We start from the raw sequence: 17,244 nt of genomic DNA on the forward strand, positions 1-17,244 counted from the left end.
TAACGTGATTTCATAATTTATTTGTAATTGAGATCACAAGCCACTTAAAATTTAACTTATATCACATCAAACCAAACTAAACAATCTATGTGGTCACGGCCTTACGATACACGGTCAAATTTAGTACACAACATGATAACTTAGGGCAACACTAAAATCACTAAACCAAAAATATCGTGTCAAAAAATTCTTAGCAAAAAAGGCAGTCAATTTCTAAAATAATAAAAAATAAAGTATCTAAATTTCTAAGTAGCTACCGCCTAAGTTACCAGGACTTATAAGAGCAAAACAATTGTTTGGTGATAGGTTTGTTTCTGAACTTGTAATAATTTTGTATCTATTACTCTTTTTAGACACGCAAGTAGATCTGGCTCATCACGAACACAGCCCCCGACTACACAACGTTTCGTTTACACTAGCTCGTGACACAGACCGCACCTGGCTTTATTATTTCCGTAGCAAGCGCTTAGCCTAAGGTTACAATATAAAGTCGAATTAGTCGAAGTCCTCATCAGAGTCTGTCTTCAAAACACTGTCAGAACCGGAGCCGGGCTCGCTGTCCACCGCAATCTCACTAAACAATAGAAAAACAACATTAATTATACAGCAAAACATATTAGACAACTGTTAGAAATGTTTGGCAAAAGCATCCATCATGATAAATATTAGTTCGAAATGCGCGCACGCTTCAAAAGAAATTTCGAAGAAATAATTCCGTCAGAATTTCCTGTTGTCCAAAAAATTCAAAACAAAATCCTCACAAGATGAATCGATCAATGCTAAATTAGTGTGTTAAACCTGCGCGTGATTACGGGCATTAGCGATAGTTAACCCTAGCCCTTTTTAACACACGGACCATAATTTCGTACATTCTTAAGTTGGTAAGGGATACTTATGACCAACATAAGGCAGGTAGATAGTTGCGAAACTTGTATGTGATTATTATCTGTTCGCGTATACGAGTTTGTGTATCTTGTTCTCGTACCTTGAGCTTGTGTAAACAAGCTTAAATAATGCGTTCATGCAATATGGAGGGATATTCTAGATAGGTAATAAACTATCGATCGCATTCTGAACATCATTATTCCATGTTGTAAAACCTCCTACAAGATAATTTTTACAAAATAGCAAGAATTTAGTCCCGTTTAATTTTTCGGTTATTTGCGAAATGTCAGTTCGTATCATGTAAACTGCAATATAGTAAATGGATAAGCAATTTTCATGCCCATATGTAAGTAAATAATGTGACGCTCAATTTTGTGGTCGTTATAGATAGGGCTGCCTTCCGTCCGGGTTTCCCCGGATTTGTCCTCGTCTGGAGGCCGTCCGGGGGCCGTCCGGGCGGGGTTTCAAGAAGTGTCCGGGGAAAACCCGGACACTTTTCATGTAAGGAAGCACCTCATTGAATTTAAGTAAATGTTAATATTAAATGGATTACAAATTAGGTATTATTTTGTTTAAAAATATCGTACTCGTTCCGGAAAAAATGCGATTTACCCCAAATGTCCGGGTATTTTTAATGTTTGTCCGGGTTTGGCGAAATTCGAGATGGCAGCCCTAGTTATAGATAAAATCCGATTATTTCGTGTTAGGTAAATGGAGGTTTAAAAAGTTTCTCAATGGCAGAATGAATGATTTGAAAACATAACCCTTCTTGACAGTCGGGTAAAAAGTGACTTGGTTAGTTTTTGTTTCATTTGTTCGTATTGTAACTTGCCTGTCTTTTTCTGCACCAATTAAATTGATCTCTATGATATTTCTGTCAAATAAATAACGATTCATAAATATGGCTGTTAATTTTTGAAAATATAGCTTATGAGATAGAATACTTTGTCTTATAATTAAAAGATTAAAATCCTATCTAAAAATAACTTTTACAACTTTAGAAACAATATTTTCAAGTTGAGCAAAATTTATGCCCATAAACTTCGTAGAGAATCTCTTGCGGTTAACAAAGTGGTCTGGATAAATAAAGTAAGCGCCAGTGTGGCGTGGCCCTTACGCGCTGGTGTTAAATTATTGGAAACCGCTTGTCAACATCAGTTTACTTATAGGGCTGGATATATTACGTCTGGTACATAAAGTGAATGACGGATGGCGTCAAGTCACTTACCCGTTCAGGTCCTTGGTGAGTTGTATGTCTACATTGGTAGCGGTGTCGTTGAGGCCGTTGAGAGCCTCGCAGAAGTCGCTGCCCACGCTCTGAAGGTGATGAGTGTTTAAGTGGAAGCCCTGGGAAGTGGTTAAAATATTATTTTATTTCACATTTCTGCGAATTGACTTGTTCAAGAACTGTAGGGGGAGATTATATATTTATGAACCATGCTATTCTCAACACGAGTCTCTAATGTCGTAGGTGCTAACATACTCAGCTAGGAATAATGTCATGACTTTTAAATATTGCCTCCGTTAAATAATATAGCATTCCATATTTAATCCATTGCTTAATTCCTGTCCTTCGATCACGACGAGTGAGGAGGCTAAATGTATTTCTACCAGTATTATTCATATGAGCATACGTCATGTCGTATTGCAGCTTCGTGTCATGAATTCGCGTATGGAATATGACATTATTGTTGAGTCATTCACGTACGCTGCATCACTGATTAGGTATTTATTGATAGGATTATCATGATGGCATCCTGCAGTTTTACAAGGCACTTGACAGGATAATTAATTATAGTTTTTATTATAAGTATGCACATAGACCGCTGGGTATGCCAATTAAAACTTGTTCTTGGACTAATTGCCGGCCATAGCCCTGAAGGAGTCCAAAGGTTTCTTTATGATTAGGAAGCAGTTTACATTAAATTTCTTGTTGAAACAATATTCTCTTATTTAAAGTTATGCCATAGGCGAGCAAATTGTTTCTATATTACCAATAATATGGTGGTAATTCGACAGCTTTACAATAAATATTGCTACTTATAATTAAAACAATTTGCCTACAATAGCGCATCGTATGGAAACATTCGCAATCACACCAGGCCCTCGCAGGGATGATTCATTAATAAAACAACGTACGAATAGCTGTCTTCCCACATAAAGAAGATGGAAGATTTGTAGCGACCGTCGGCCTTATCAGGCGGATCTGGTATCCAGTATGGGATGGACACCGCTAGATGTATTAGCCCACATGGCGGGTAACTAACTATCGTTATCATCAATCTGAAGATCTGTCATTTCTAATTGGAGTATAAGTGTGATAGAACGCGTATCATTATATAATTACTTCGGAATAATCCTCGTTTTTACATCGGTAGAGCAAAAAATAAAATTCATGCCTCTCGTTATTCACAATTTGTGGGGAGTATGACTATCCACTATAGAGTGGTCACACTACTACAGTATTAGTAATCTTGAGCTTTTAAATATAGTAGCTTGTAAATATAGTACTTATCAAAAGATGATACTGGGAATATTAAATCGTCAGTCTACTTACCTTGAAGGGCCCTCTATCAAATCCACAGAAGGAAGCTTCCATTGTGTAGGACCTAGTAACGCCAAGGTGTCTCCACACGGTGACCCTAGCTGTGCTCTCTCGTTCCCGTTCCACTCTGAAGGAGCAGGAACCCAGAGCGAATGCTGGGGATATCCGATGCATCAAGGCTGGCAGCATCTGCCATAAGGAATCACGAGGTTACGTCATTTGGTCCATTAAAAAGTAATGATAAAGTAAACGGATGTCGTAAAACGTGAGATGCTTAGCTTGCCATAAAGGAAGTTTAAATGCTGGTGTTTTTAGAACAAGGAAGTACTTATTTTTATAAATTAGAAATATAACGTAAAAGTGAGTTGAATTAAAAGTGACGTTCTCACCAACGTCTACGCTTCAATGACAGGTTTTATAAACCTTACAGACATAATTCTGTTGCTGGGGAGTTTGTTCCACCATTTCTTCTACCCAGCAAAAACACATAGGAAATGGTGAAGCGCGGGCATTTTTGGGGTAGTCTTTTGTAAACTTGAATAAGTGACTTTTTATCTAGTTCTCATCATGTTAGCTTACTAAATATTTGACTGGTTCGTCTGGCACTATCCGGTCGTTGCTACACCAGCTCTCAGCGCCCGCGCAGCCGTAGAAGAACACATTCTTCTTCCGCGAGTGACCGTGGTAGTCACAGTACACCAGCGGTGGCTTCTTCCACACGCGGACAAGATATTCTATTAGTCCCTGCAATATTAGTATACATTAACCATTAACTCTTTCAGCTTTAAAGTCTACCGTCACATTAATCTTTAGGTTGAGCAGCATGAGCAGATTCTTCTGACTGAAGTCCATAATTTAGAAACTAGTTTTTAATTAAAACTGTTCGATCTGAACTAACATGAAATCGGTTGTTCCATATATTTTCGCTGTTGCATTTTGATGCAAGCTTTCGACGAGGCAGTATATTTGATATGTATTTCATTCAGGAAATTATATATCTGGTTGGCTGTAAAGTTATCTCACCTTAGTATGATAAATAGAAGGATGCAAAACGGGACTCGGTTTACACCACCGTCGATTTAAATCTTCATTAGTCAAGCCGCATCGATGGCTGCAATAGGAAAAGACAATTTACAGGACGAGATAACCAGGAAATCTTATGAACGACAAGTTAGTGCCGATAGTGCGCCAAGACACGTCCATTGAATTAAAATGACACGACCGTGGGTCGAGAGTCAAGCGTTGTCAGTTAAACATCAGACATAATGCCGCGTTGAATCCGTTTATTTTACAACTTCATAAAGCACCTCGATTGTAGCGGTTATATCTCATTAGATGCGGGACACGAACGCAAGGAAAACTAATACACGGGCGGGTATATAAAATTTATAATTGATTCAAGCTCATATAAGGCTCTCCCATAGCACAAAGAAAACTTTACGGAGTTAGTTTAAAATGACAAGCTATTAACTGAAATGAAATGGGTGACCACGTAGGAATTCCTAGTGACATATTGTCAGGTGCGCCGGCGCAGCTGAGAGCACGCACATGCAATGCTGTCAAAAAACATTTCTCTATGACGAAGTGCTGTGCAGCGGCGACGTCTCCAGTGAATTGGTTATTGACAGACAATTGCGAATTGTATGCTATTCCAAAGACATCTTAAAACACATGTAATAAACATTAAAACTTCCTGTATGAGGATTTTAGTCATTAAATTTATAGCCTTTTGTGTCCCCGCCTGAATGGTTCAATGAGTAGGCCACACAAGACTTGGTACTGATGGGAATGCCTAGGAAAATCCATTATAAAATAATAGTTGGAAGATCAAAAACACAAAATGCGTTAAAACCTTTGTCTTCAAATATACCTCCTAGTACTACCTAGGTACTATAAAACATAAGAAATTATTTCTTATCATTCTTTTTATTAACTGCGAAAAAATAATAAAATGTCCAATACTACAAACCGGGCTGACGGTCAGTGACGAGGAATTGGATGTAGAAATGGATTTTATAGAAACATTCCTGAATATGTGTGATGTCATTTTGCCAAAGATCATCATCTGCTTAGTTGCGTTTTTCCAACTATATTGAGGTCGGCTTCCAGTCTAAATGAAACGGATACAGCTGAGTACTAGTGGTATACACGAAGCAACTGGCCTATCTAGCCTCCTAAACTCAGTTACCCTTATTTAAAACTGGTTCTAAGACTTTCTGTCTTCTGACTACCCGTAATGCCTGAAAAACTGTTAAAATGACAGCCATGGAGCAATTTAAAGAGCCTTGTGATGGAGGAACTCGACTGACGGTATTCTATCCACGGACCGAACACGCCTATTACTTAGACACGAGCTCCCCTCTCTGCCAAAGATTTAATATTATGTTTAGCACTCTTATCATTCAACATGGTATTTGTTTTTTATTGATAGTTTGTAGGGCACAAAAGCCGAGGTAATACATTTTAAAGGTGGCTATATCAAAGAACAGCATCATGAAATGTTCACACAGTGCGGTATGCAAGCAGAGGTCCGGAGCCACAGATTAACAGATATACTCGTCGCAATACTGAATGCTACAAACAACCGACCAAGTTATCAACCTTTTCGTTTTGCGCTAGGGGTTAAAAATTTACATCTCGCATTGGATTCAGATGTCCATACGGGTTTGTTTTCTTTTTGTTGTACCTACATATCAGTTTTAATTAAAGGCAAGTAGAATTACTTTTAATACCAATATTGAGAGGGGTCATTATTTTACCCTTGCAAATTTTTGTGCTTGGGCATATCTTGGATATCGTCTAGATAAATCAATCGATGGCTAAACCAGTTTGTAATTAATACTACTGTCGTGTAGAAATTGGATTCTTATATTTAGTCGGCAATATATCTAAACTTCCTCGTCACAGAATCACGAGACCCCCAGGTGCCGCTAAATGAAAAATAACAAACGTCAATTGTATCATTACTTACAGCTAGGTAGACTTAGTTCGTCTGCAATCTACGACTGTTCACTATATTTCTACCGTTATTAAAGGGCAATTCTTATAGAGTACGTGCCTCTGACATAATCGCATTCGCCAAGGTACCTCAGGAAAAGAATACAAGTAACTGTAATGGTGTTTATAAAACATTATTATGTCATTAAAGTGACCCTGTGATGTAACTCGGAAACTTTATAGTTCCCAGAACTGAAACATTTTATATTCACACCTCACATATCTTGATAAGTGATAATAAGCGAATGTGCGAAAGGTGTCTACAAAGCAGTTCCAGGTAAGGGCACAATTTTATAATTAGCAGCGTATGTTGCATGTTAGTTGATTTAGCTGGAATTTAATAATTTGTATGATTCAAAGTGGAGTTTTGCAATTCTGATTATTCTGTGTAGTGCGCATGGTTGGTGGATATTTTTTCCTGGAGCGGTCGGGCGTTCGTCCAATTAGGAGTGGTTCAGTGGAGTCGCATCATTAGCGGGCGCGGAGGCGGCGCGAGGCGCGGCGCGGGCGCAGCGCGACTCACGCCCGTCCCTGGCTGCGGCCTTCGCTCCGCGACCGGTTGCGCATCTTTTACTCTAATCAGGGAAAAAAATAAGCGTCGTCCGCATGCGCGAATGAAAGCGAACAAGCGAGAAGCTGCACCCCGTCTGCCGTGTTTTATGGTGGATTGTTGCGGTACCGGAGCAACGAACAGGGATGTCGCATGCCAGCACTTAATTACCTCTAACTAAGTTATTTTGCTGCCTTGCCTATTTAAAAGGCTGTATTCTGCAGAGAGAGTAAAGAAAGAGCTCTGCCAATTTTACTAAATCAATGTCAGTTCCTTTACCATTTAGTATCAAAAAACCTTATATCCTGCCTTGATCACACAAGAAAAAAAAATGTAGTTCTATGAAATGTGAAGAGACTTGTATTTAATTAACTGATGTCTGCTATCCACTAGTGCCGCTACAATACTTGGGTGTATTATCAACTTTATTAAGCAGTAACCCTTCGAGGCGCATAGTGACGACCGCGGCTGGTTCAAGGGTCTGCCTGCTCATCTATTTATAGCGCGCTGCGCACCGATGCTATCGGACCTCGGCAATACTTCGGGCTCGCTCGATCCCTGCCCGCCCTCTATGCACCCTTCGCATATCGTTCAGCCAGTAAATAGACCAAATAAACACTAGCATTTTATATTTATTCCACCTATTTATATCATATGTCCATTGTTTCTACCTCAGCTGGAATTCATAGCCGACGGCCAATTGCAGTCCTTGGCCCGAGATCGTCGTTATATTGCTCAAATTGCTCGTCGTCGATAAATAGGGATACTTTACGCTTTGTAAATGGACACCTAGAGACAGTAATAATTTAACGTCGGTAGATACCGGCGGAGACTAGGGTTCAGTTTAGATAAGTCGGCGGGCCCATGGCACACGTCACGCTCATCCGTATTCCTAGCGCGGAGGCTGTTTCCTGTGAGCGGTCCGAGAGCACGCGCAACCACGGGTCCTCGGCGAGCGCGTGTCGAGCGAAGGACGCGACGTTTGTTCGCCTGCTAGGTTGCGCGTTCGACGGAAGGCGAGGTGGAGCGGTCCGCGTTAGGGGACGCGGAGGGCTCGGTGGCGACGCCAGGATTCGCCAGCCGTCGTCGGCAACTCTGTATTCGTGGTCGACACCGGACACAGCGCGAGTTATTTACGATAGTCGCGAGACAATCGGCCGGTCGCAGCGCTTATCCGGTGCCTCCGCGACAATAACATGACGTGGTTATCTTTATTAAATAGCGTTCTATAGAATTAACACACGTGCCTAGCTTGTATTTATAGCCTTGCTGAATCAGTTACCAGGAATGACAGGTACATCCATTAGTTAGATGCAAGAGAATGTGGATAGGTATATTTATGGTGTTACCTTTGTTATTATATCTTCATGAGGATGACGTTCCAATGGTAAAGGGTTCTTTATTGTTAGTGTACAGGTCGTAAATTAGACGAGAGGAGTAACGGCGTCACAATAATTGATTTTATTTGCCGGGTGTTGGCGGAAGCGGAGCAATTCACCACAGGGCGGTTCAATGACACGCCACTTTTCTCCGGCGACAATCCTCACTGTCGGAATGCAGTCACCATTAGCCAGGGAGCACTCCAGCGAGGGTATTTATTATTTTCACAGCTCTGATTAAGGCCAAAAATGTTTTAAGTGCCCACCATGGGCGCTGGTTGCGTTTTTATGAGAATTTCAAATTGCTAAGGTTTTTAGCAAACGAAGTTGTGCGCTATTTGATTATATTCTTGCAATATTGGGATGGTATAATGGCCTCCACGTGTGGATCGTGTCGCGGCGACAGTGATGAACTTGATAAGCGCACATGGGCAGCACCTCTGCAGGGCAGCGGTGAACGCTTCCGCGCCGATCCGCTCCTATTGATTTAGGAGTCGCGGGTGTGATCAGTTTGACGTGCCTCACGACTGCTGCTGATATTCGTAAATAAAACAAACAACTCGTGAATCAAGCTAGTTATTTCTAGGTAGGAAGTAACGACCAAGAATAGTGCCTATCGGGTTAGAGACGGAATTTAAATAAATACATAAGGTACATATGTAGGTTCTTAAAACCGTTTACTAAACAATTCAAATTCACTGATCTTCCTATTAATGTCTACGCAGCAGTTTGGATTTTGTACCAAAGCTTTTGTATTATTAAAATTGCAATACCGTTACAACCGTGACAAGTTGTGATTACTGCACGGTGACTCATTATTTCCAACAGTTAAGTGTTACAATTTGCTCAGGACTGCCTTTACCTTCACGCCCGTTTTATCTAAAGTACTAGACCAGTATGCAATTAATACGTGTTCTATCAATTCAGATGTAGCACTGACTGCATACATTAGCAGTGCTGTAATTAAGGTCTCTATTTCCGAGGTGATTACTTGTCTTTTTAATGGTACAAAATGTAGACTTAACTAGCACATTACAAAGTCCTTCTGGAGAAGATTACACGTTTTCTCAAACACATGCAAGCAACGAAAATAATGAGAGCTAAGGTATGTGAAGGGGTCGCTATGATGAGCAGCCGTAGTCGGTAAGCGAGTGCCACAGAGGGCACGACATAGGAGTGCATTATTTACATAATAGCAACGACTGGGCGGCCTTGGCGCATCGCAGCCTCCTATAAATTCTGCTCTTCCAGTTCGCGTTGTTCAGCTTATCGCATTATATCAGTATCATCTCGGAACGTGCATCGTAATACTCGTAATGATTCATTACGACTGTGCACTGGTTTGGGAAGACAGTTCGAGTTGAATGATGATGGCGATGACTCGTCGACGGGTGTCGTTGACTCGGTCCATCCGTCTATTACAATGATGCAAGAGGCAGAGCGTGAACTATTCGCACGAGATCGGCGTTCTTTGTTAGCTGCGCGGCGGTCGGCGTTCTGTAAGCTGGGGGTTGGTTGCGTGGCGCGGTGCGTACATTGCCCGCGGCGGCGGCGGGCGGCGGCAACCGCGTGCGCAGCATTTAGCGCCGCGCGCGACCCGCTATTATGAGCCTCGCACTCGTAATTCATTAGCTGACTCCGCTCGCCTCGTATTATTTATGACCGCTTAGGTTTTGTACGCGAATACTTTCCTTGTAGGCACTTTCAAAGTTGTAGTCTCTTAATGGCGATACGAGTCAGGAATAATAATGACATCTGAATAGAATATCCGAGGTCAAGGATTTGCATCATACAATGTTCTTTTCACGGCTCTTTTTCATAGTTTACTGCTCAATGCTCGTGATTTATTACACGTCAAGTGTTTGTGCGCTTGTTGGAGTACATAAAATAGTCCCCAGTACCAATTTACCAGATACATTCAAAGCCACCATTTTTCTGCTTTCTCACGGAGAGACGCAAGACATTACTTTTAACGCAAGTATGAATAATACCTGTGGGCACTACTGTCAACTTAGTCACGGGATTATTATGGGTTAACATAGCCATTCCAAAGAGTTGTTAGAATAGTGTGAAATGTCACGGTTTGATGAGGATTGTTTCTAATAAGTTAGAATACACTTAACATTTATACGTTACGTTCGAAAGTTTTGATTGTAAGTTGCACCTATTAGAAACATTGCAAATTAGACAGGAAGATGGTATATGATAATTAAAAGTGGTTATTTCTTGACGGCCGGGACAGGAATCTTGGGCAGGATTGACGAGCAGCGGGAGGTGTCTGCGGATCCCGCGCTCGGTTTCCCGGAAGGTTCTGGATTATATTTTAATTGCCGGGTGTTGATGCTCATATCCTTGGTTAATAATTCAAGGTGAAGCCACCATCATAGTACATAATATAAATCGCGATACGGACGTGTTTGCGCATTACTTGCGGAAACGTCCGTTTTATACTTGACCGCTATTAATTCGCAACTATTATTAATCACGTTGTGCAAAATTTTACGACAGGAATTTATCGTCATCGTGTATGAACACGGACAGCTATGACGGCGACGCTCATAGAATATAATAAGCGTAGTGTCGACCAAGAAAATCTATGTTGAGAGCCTGAGAGCTGAGCGCAATCCCGAGGGAATCCGGAAGCACAATGGAGGCAACACTAATTGTGCAATTGAGCTTTAGATACGCCGCGCGCTGCTGCGTCGGCGCACGGTGCACCGATGTGAACACCATGATACGCCATGAATTTCCACTTTGAGTATTTGTGAAAGACTTTGTAACGGAAATAATATAGTCTGCATTAGCAGTAATCTGAGAATGTTTTCTAGATAGAATGAGGCAGGAATGTGGATAAGGAGATCATGCGATCTTCTGAGCGACGCTTTGTAAGCAGCCATTCATTAATAAATCTTGGTTCATTGATAAATTATGCTTCGGCTGAATGAAGAGAATTTGCAACAACACATAAAACATTGTGATTTAGGCTTATACCAAGACCTACCACAGAAATTAGTTTGATTACAGGGCATTACTCTACCACGATAAATTAGAATGTAGATAATTTCAATTAAAATACAGGTTTAAATTGGTCACGAGTGGTAGGTACCTACTTAACTTTTTACCCGACTGCCAAGAAGGGTTATTACTGTGTGTTCTTATGATTTGAAGCAGTTGCCATTGTCCGTTTATGATCCAGCGAGCATGTCCCGTCTATACTGTTGATCTAGTGTCAATATTTTTACAGTCAACTCAGATAACAAAGAACGGCACAACAGGCTGTTAAACACGACCTTCAAATAAAACACTTAGGACAGAAAACAGAAAAAAATCTACAGTTTCAATCAACAACCCATTAAGGTTCTTATGATATTCATAATAAGGATTAAAATAAAGGAGCAAGCATTGCTATTTGGTCGTGAGAAAGCAGTGATCGGCGCCACAGATGAGCCATTGAGATTGGTTTTACGATATTTCAAAATCACGTTCATAACCTTGAACCTTTGGGGAGGAAATCACACGTCAACACTACAAGATTATGATAACACCCGCAATTTTCTAGTTTCTGCCGCATATTGAATATTACTTTTTCCTAGGTAGAGAAGAAGTAGAGGAAGGCGAAGGGGTTTGCCGAACTAGGCAAAATTAAAAACTAAGTTATGTTTAGGGACCCAAATGAATTTCTGGTCTTTTGTAACGACATGAAAATTATTTGAGAATATTTTAAGAATACTTAAACTAAGGTCTTTGTGTATACGTAGAAGTCGCGGCAACGACTTTCATGCAATAAAAACATTTAGCTGGGTGCAATAAACCTCTTCTCATATTTTTTCACAAACGACTAAGCTGTCCTTCGCTGCAGGCAGTGCCAGAGCCAACAACCTTAATTAATTGCAACAAGGCACAACGTAATATTAATAAGAAACCTTTATCTCTGACATAACCAACAATAATCGTGAAAGTGACATAGGTAATGTAACGTAAACAGTTATAATTTAAATACAAGTTGTAATTAATTAAATAGCTTTAATTAATGTTGTAGTGAGTATCGTAATGTTTATCGTTGCAAACTCCGAATGTGTTGAAAATGATGATTTTACTAAACACTCATGATTAGGGGTTTCCGCGTAGACGGTCCGGGTAAATTATAGTGGAGGTGTGAGGCGTGCCTTCGCGGTCCCTCCAGTCTTCTGACACCTCGGCAGGCCCTCGTGTGTACGTCAATTATAACGGGAAGCGATCTTACAGCCAAGACTGATGTTGTACCTTCAATCTCTAGGGAGTAATTGCTTAAACACATAACCACTGACGTGAGGGCGACGCGCGACGGCGCGACGCGAATCAATGTAGCATTACGCCTATCGCAGGCTATCAAATCTATTAGCTGTACCGGCTACACGTGGTGGCTTCATAATAGAAAATACACGGTGTACATTATATTTTATAACTGTATTAGTATTTTACTAAATTGTATAGTTACTTTATCCCACGCGAGAAATAAAGGTGCTTATATTAACATAAAACGCGTATGGATAAAACAGCGAGTGCGTTGTTACTTAATAATTTATGATTCTGACTTTATAGTCTAACGACAGATTCTAACGAGACCTCGCCTGCATAAACTGAATTCAAATACACGGAGATCCTAAGTTAATAATAACATAAGTCACATAAAGAGGAGTTATGGTGACTTTTTATCTGTTTCTGCAACTAAGAACAAAATGAAATATTGCAGCTAGAATGCAGAGCTAGAGCGACATAGCAGATACAGTAGGTACCTATACATATTATTATTAAGGTTGGTATCATTGAAGTAGATGTAAATAAGATTAAGTAAATTGAAAAAAATCGACAATTAATTGTAAAATTGTAATTAAATGTACTAACTTTATAATTAAATCTATATCTTCGAGAGCACGATGCATCCACCACAGTTATGCTTAATAGACAGTGTCATCATAAGGCACGCCGGACAATGCACGGTGCGCTGGCGCCGAGCTAAGCGAGCCATGCAAATGCTACGGCAACTTAATAGCGACGCACACTGGGGCCAAAAAACTGTAATTGCGTCTCGGACCGGTATGCATTGCCGCGATGTCATGAGTTATTAACATTCAGACTACTAACAAGCGAAATCAATCAAATTCCACTGATAGGTGCATTAATTTCAATATCAAAGACGACCGAGCTTCGATTTTATCTGAAGCTCTGCACTTCAAATTAAGTGCAGGTACTCAATTTTTGCTCCCCGTGACGACGAGGACCAGGAAAAATTGCCAAAGGTTTTTAAGAAAACGATGATTCGTTGTAAAATTTGTGCGCGGTCGATAAATATTTACGCGATCACACCATTTCAGTACTATTAAGCATGTTTATGGAATAACCAAATCAAAAATTGCAATAATAAAAACTGGCTTCAAAATGTACTACAACTTCATAGCAATTCGTTCTGTCAATTTTACGCTATTCCAAACTAGAGGGGGAGCAATAAACATCTGCTGGAAACAAAAAAGCGTAAATGAGATTTAGTTCGTTCAACTTTTCTCAAGATTGATCTAGTGTTACATCGAGGGCCGATAATGACTTATAGAATAAATACATTATTGTGCAAAGGATATCCGTAGACGGGCGTATAATAGGCCATTTTATTATAATCAACAGCGCTGCTTACCTCGGTAAAAAAAAAACTTGTATTGTGTGATATAAAGCTAAGCGTTGCAGACATGCGCTGCATAAGTAAGATCTATTGCCATGATCTATATTTATACTGATCGTAAAGCTGTTTTAGGTGGGAATTAAGTGATTTTTCACATGGTTTCTTCTTCTTGTAATACTGATTAAGAAGCAGGCAATTCTTGAGTTATGTGAGTGTGCGTGGGCAAGTGTTTATTTAATTAAGTGTTCTAATAAAATATTGATTACGTTCAGAAATAAATTTGCGATTTATCGTAGCGTGGTTTTTATTTATGGATTGCCGAGACGGGGGATGGAACAGTGCGAATAGTAGGAGTAGGCTTGCCAAGCGATTTTTATCTAAAATCAGATGACCGCTTGGGTTAGGCTGAGTGACGATCTACGAAAAAATGTCGGAAGAAATTGTACGTGCATTGCTGAAGAACGGGCGACAATAGTACCTGTAGTTTAGGGAGGACTGTTTCAGTAGGTATAAGAAGGGAGCGAATTCTGTATGAGGGAGAACTGGAAGCGTAAATCATATTGTGCCGACCCAAAGTAATTGGGGACATCGTAAATAGAAAAAAACTTTTAAAAAAGAAAGGCAAGTGTCAAATAGTGGATCTGTAATGATGAGGAGTAGTAAGTTAACGCGTATGCTTATCGTTTAAGCAGTAATGCATTGAACTTGGTGTAAAAGAAACTGTGTGCCCGATGGCGAGTATGGTACCATTTTTATACATTATGTTTTTATACTTTTGTAATGATTTTATAATGACTAAAATGTCAGTTATGTTCGAGCTAAGCCGTAACTCCTGTTTAGTAATGCGAAATATTTTGTACCTGTAGCAAAAATTACAAAAAAAGTTGCTGCAATTTTAGTCTTATTTATTACACATAGAAAAACGTGCTAACAAAATGCTTTAACAATTTCTGTGGTGTTTATAGCCACAACAAGGTATAGAATTAAAAAAAATAGGATCACACCATTCAAAAGCTCATTTCCTATGGATAAGTACGATCTAAATCGTTAGAAAACCCGAGAATCCCACGGGAAATAAGAAAAACCGCGGGCAGCTCGCGGAACGATCGGCGAGCAGGTAATAATTTGATTAAGTAATGGAAATTGTGCAAATAAGTAGCGAACCGCGCCAATCATGCAATTTAGTTACGGATTCACTCCAGCTCCATAGGTGCGATCTCCTGCGATGCTCTTTTTGGTCTTTTGTTCCGAGCTAGCCACGCGATGCATTTATTTTTAGATCCCCTAAGGGGTCAGAAAAAATACTTGCGTATGGATTAAAATACATAATAGGTACGGTCTGCAGTCACCGAGAATAAAGGCTTAATTGTACCAGTTAAAAAGAAGAGTCTTTGAGAATATATTTTTATAAGGATGGGATGGTAACTTCATTTTTTATTATTTTTATACTAAGGTTGTGGTTCCTCCATATAGAGCAGGATTAAGTATTCTATAAAGCTATTTTCTGCATTGGTTCGGTATCCTTGATGATGATTCGAAAATTGTAACCACAACTTTATCATGATTTGTTCAATACAATTACAGTGCGGCTACCACAAAACTATTCAAACATATCTAATGGTTTCAAGCCATAGATCGTTTTGATTGAGCTTGAAACTCAACTTGGGGAATACCATTTGTGGAAGAGTAACTGACCAAATAAGACATAAGGGGCCTTACTACAAAAACTTTAAACCCTGTTTTACACTTGTCTAATAAAATTTTGGCTGCAAAATGAACCATATGTCAACGTCATAATTTGACATTTTTTTAGACAAGGCATAAACTGACGTTTAAAAGTTTTTGTGGTAAGACGGTAAATGTGTATCAAACGCAAAGTTTGTGACATCCCGAATTATTAAATTTATGAATGATGTATTTGATTTTCTTAGTTTTCAAACCATTGCTTTACGAGATTTTGTGAGTATGTAGGTTGTTTAAACCAGATTTCTGCAGTAACTCATTCAGAGATCACTATTTATTACTCTGTCATACAAATTGAAAGTATACAGGGTTACTGGTAAGTAGACCGCATCCTTTCATGAGGTGATAGTATAGGTCAATACGGACAAATTTGATCATGGGATACACTGGGCAAAAGTTAACCCGTTTGAAGATAATCGAATTTCAAGATCTTTTCTTTACAAGTCGTCTAGGTACACGTATAAATTTTTATTATTAGCTAAAAGTCTCGTTTTTGCGGATTTTTGTGTGTTTTGTGCCTTTTTGGATAGCTAGATAAATGTAGATGTTTTTTAAGTATTCTGCACAAAAAAATGAAGAGTAATATTTTTGAGAAAATAGCTACTAAAAAAGTAATTGCTGTTCGCTATAATTTCCTCTGTGATTTGTACAGTTTTATGGTTTGTTATTATGAAGTGATTCATCTTCTATCCAAAAACACACAAAAATCCACAAAAGCGAGACTTTTGACTAATGATGACGACTGATCTTGAAAATCGATTATCTCGAAACGGGTTAACTTTTGCCCAGTGTATGCCATGGTCAAATTTATCCGTATTGACCTATACTATCACCTCCTGAAAGGATGCGGTCTACTTACCAGTAACCCTGTATAGTAGAATAATACCCTTTGTAATGTTATTAAGTTGCAGAGCTCGTAAACGTCATGAAATGAATTTAGTTTAGCTACCGATCAGGTACTTAAGCTCAGCCTAGTCGCGGGCCACATAAGGGCATTTACACGTGCCGTTAAACATTTTCAAATAATATCATACGTTAGGGTGCGTCCACATCTGGCGAATGCGCCGCGAATGCGCAGCACGCGAGCCGATCGCGAGCTGTCCGCGAGCTGCGCGCGTGCAGTCACTGCAATAGTTCGGTGCGCCTCTTTAGCGCAACTCACGCAAGGCTCGTATAGAGCGCGTGAGCGGCGCGCGATCTGCGCGCAATCAGTTCTCGCCCTTACAGTTCCGTATATTGGCTCAGTACTATCGAAGATGGCAGACGTCGCGCGCCGCCTGCGCGCCGCTCGCGTGCGGCGCTTAGGTCGCGCGCGAGCTGCGCGCGGGCGGCGCAGAAGCGGCGCACGAACAAAAATGCACGCGCGCAGCTCGCGGACAGCTCGCGATCGGCTCGCGTGCTGCGCATTCGCGGCGCATTCGCCAGATGTGGACGCACCCTTATGTTCTTACCGAACACGACAAAGTTTATAGCTACATATAAAACTGCACGA

The 17,244-nt window shown here is 40.2% G+C and overlaps 1 protein-coding gene across 11 annotated transcripts in view; it reads right to left on the reverse strand.

Moving 5' to 3' along the window:
* Nucleotides 1-17,244, reverse strand: part of LOC110375834 (cytosolic carboxypeptidase 1) — a 62,986-nt gene continuing 45,742 nt past the window's right edge. For 9 of the 11 annotated variants that reach the window (XM_049836478.2, XM_049836480.2, XM_049836481.2 and 6 more), the window contains 6 exons: nucleotides 4,454-4,541; nucleotides 4,010-4,174; nucleotides 3,443-3,619; nucleotides 2,114-2,232; nucleotides 1,718-1,759; nucleotides 1-574 (listed from right to left, as the gene is read on the reverse strand). In XM_049836478.2, the coding sequence (XP_049692435.1) occupies nucleotides 496-574; nucleotides 1,718-1,759; nucleotides 2,114-2,232; nucleotides 3,443-3,619; nucleotides 4,010-4,174; nucleotides 4,454-4,541 (670 nt within the window). In that variant the 3' untranslated portion in view covers nucleotides 1-495. The remainder of the gene's footprint in view (nucleotides 575-1,717; nucleotides 1,760-2,113; nucleotides 2,233-3,442; nucleotides 3,620-4,009; nucleotides 4,175-4,453; nucleotides 4,542-17,244) is intronic. The other 2 variants (XM_049836476.2, XM_021334098.3) reach the window with 1 other exon arrangement.

Source organism: Helicoverpa armigera, chromosome 3 (genome assembly GCF_030705265.1).
Source record: "Helicoverpa armigera isolate CAAS_96S chromosome 3, ASM3070526v1, whole genome shotgun sequence".
NCBI classification, from domain to species: domain Eukaryota; kingdom Metazoa; phylum Arthropoda; class Insecta; order Lepidoptera; family Noctuidae; genus Helicoverpa; species Helicoverpa armigera.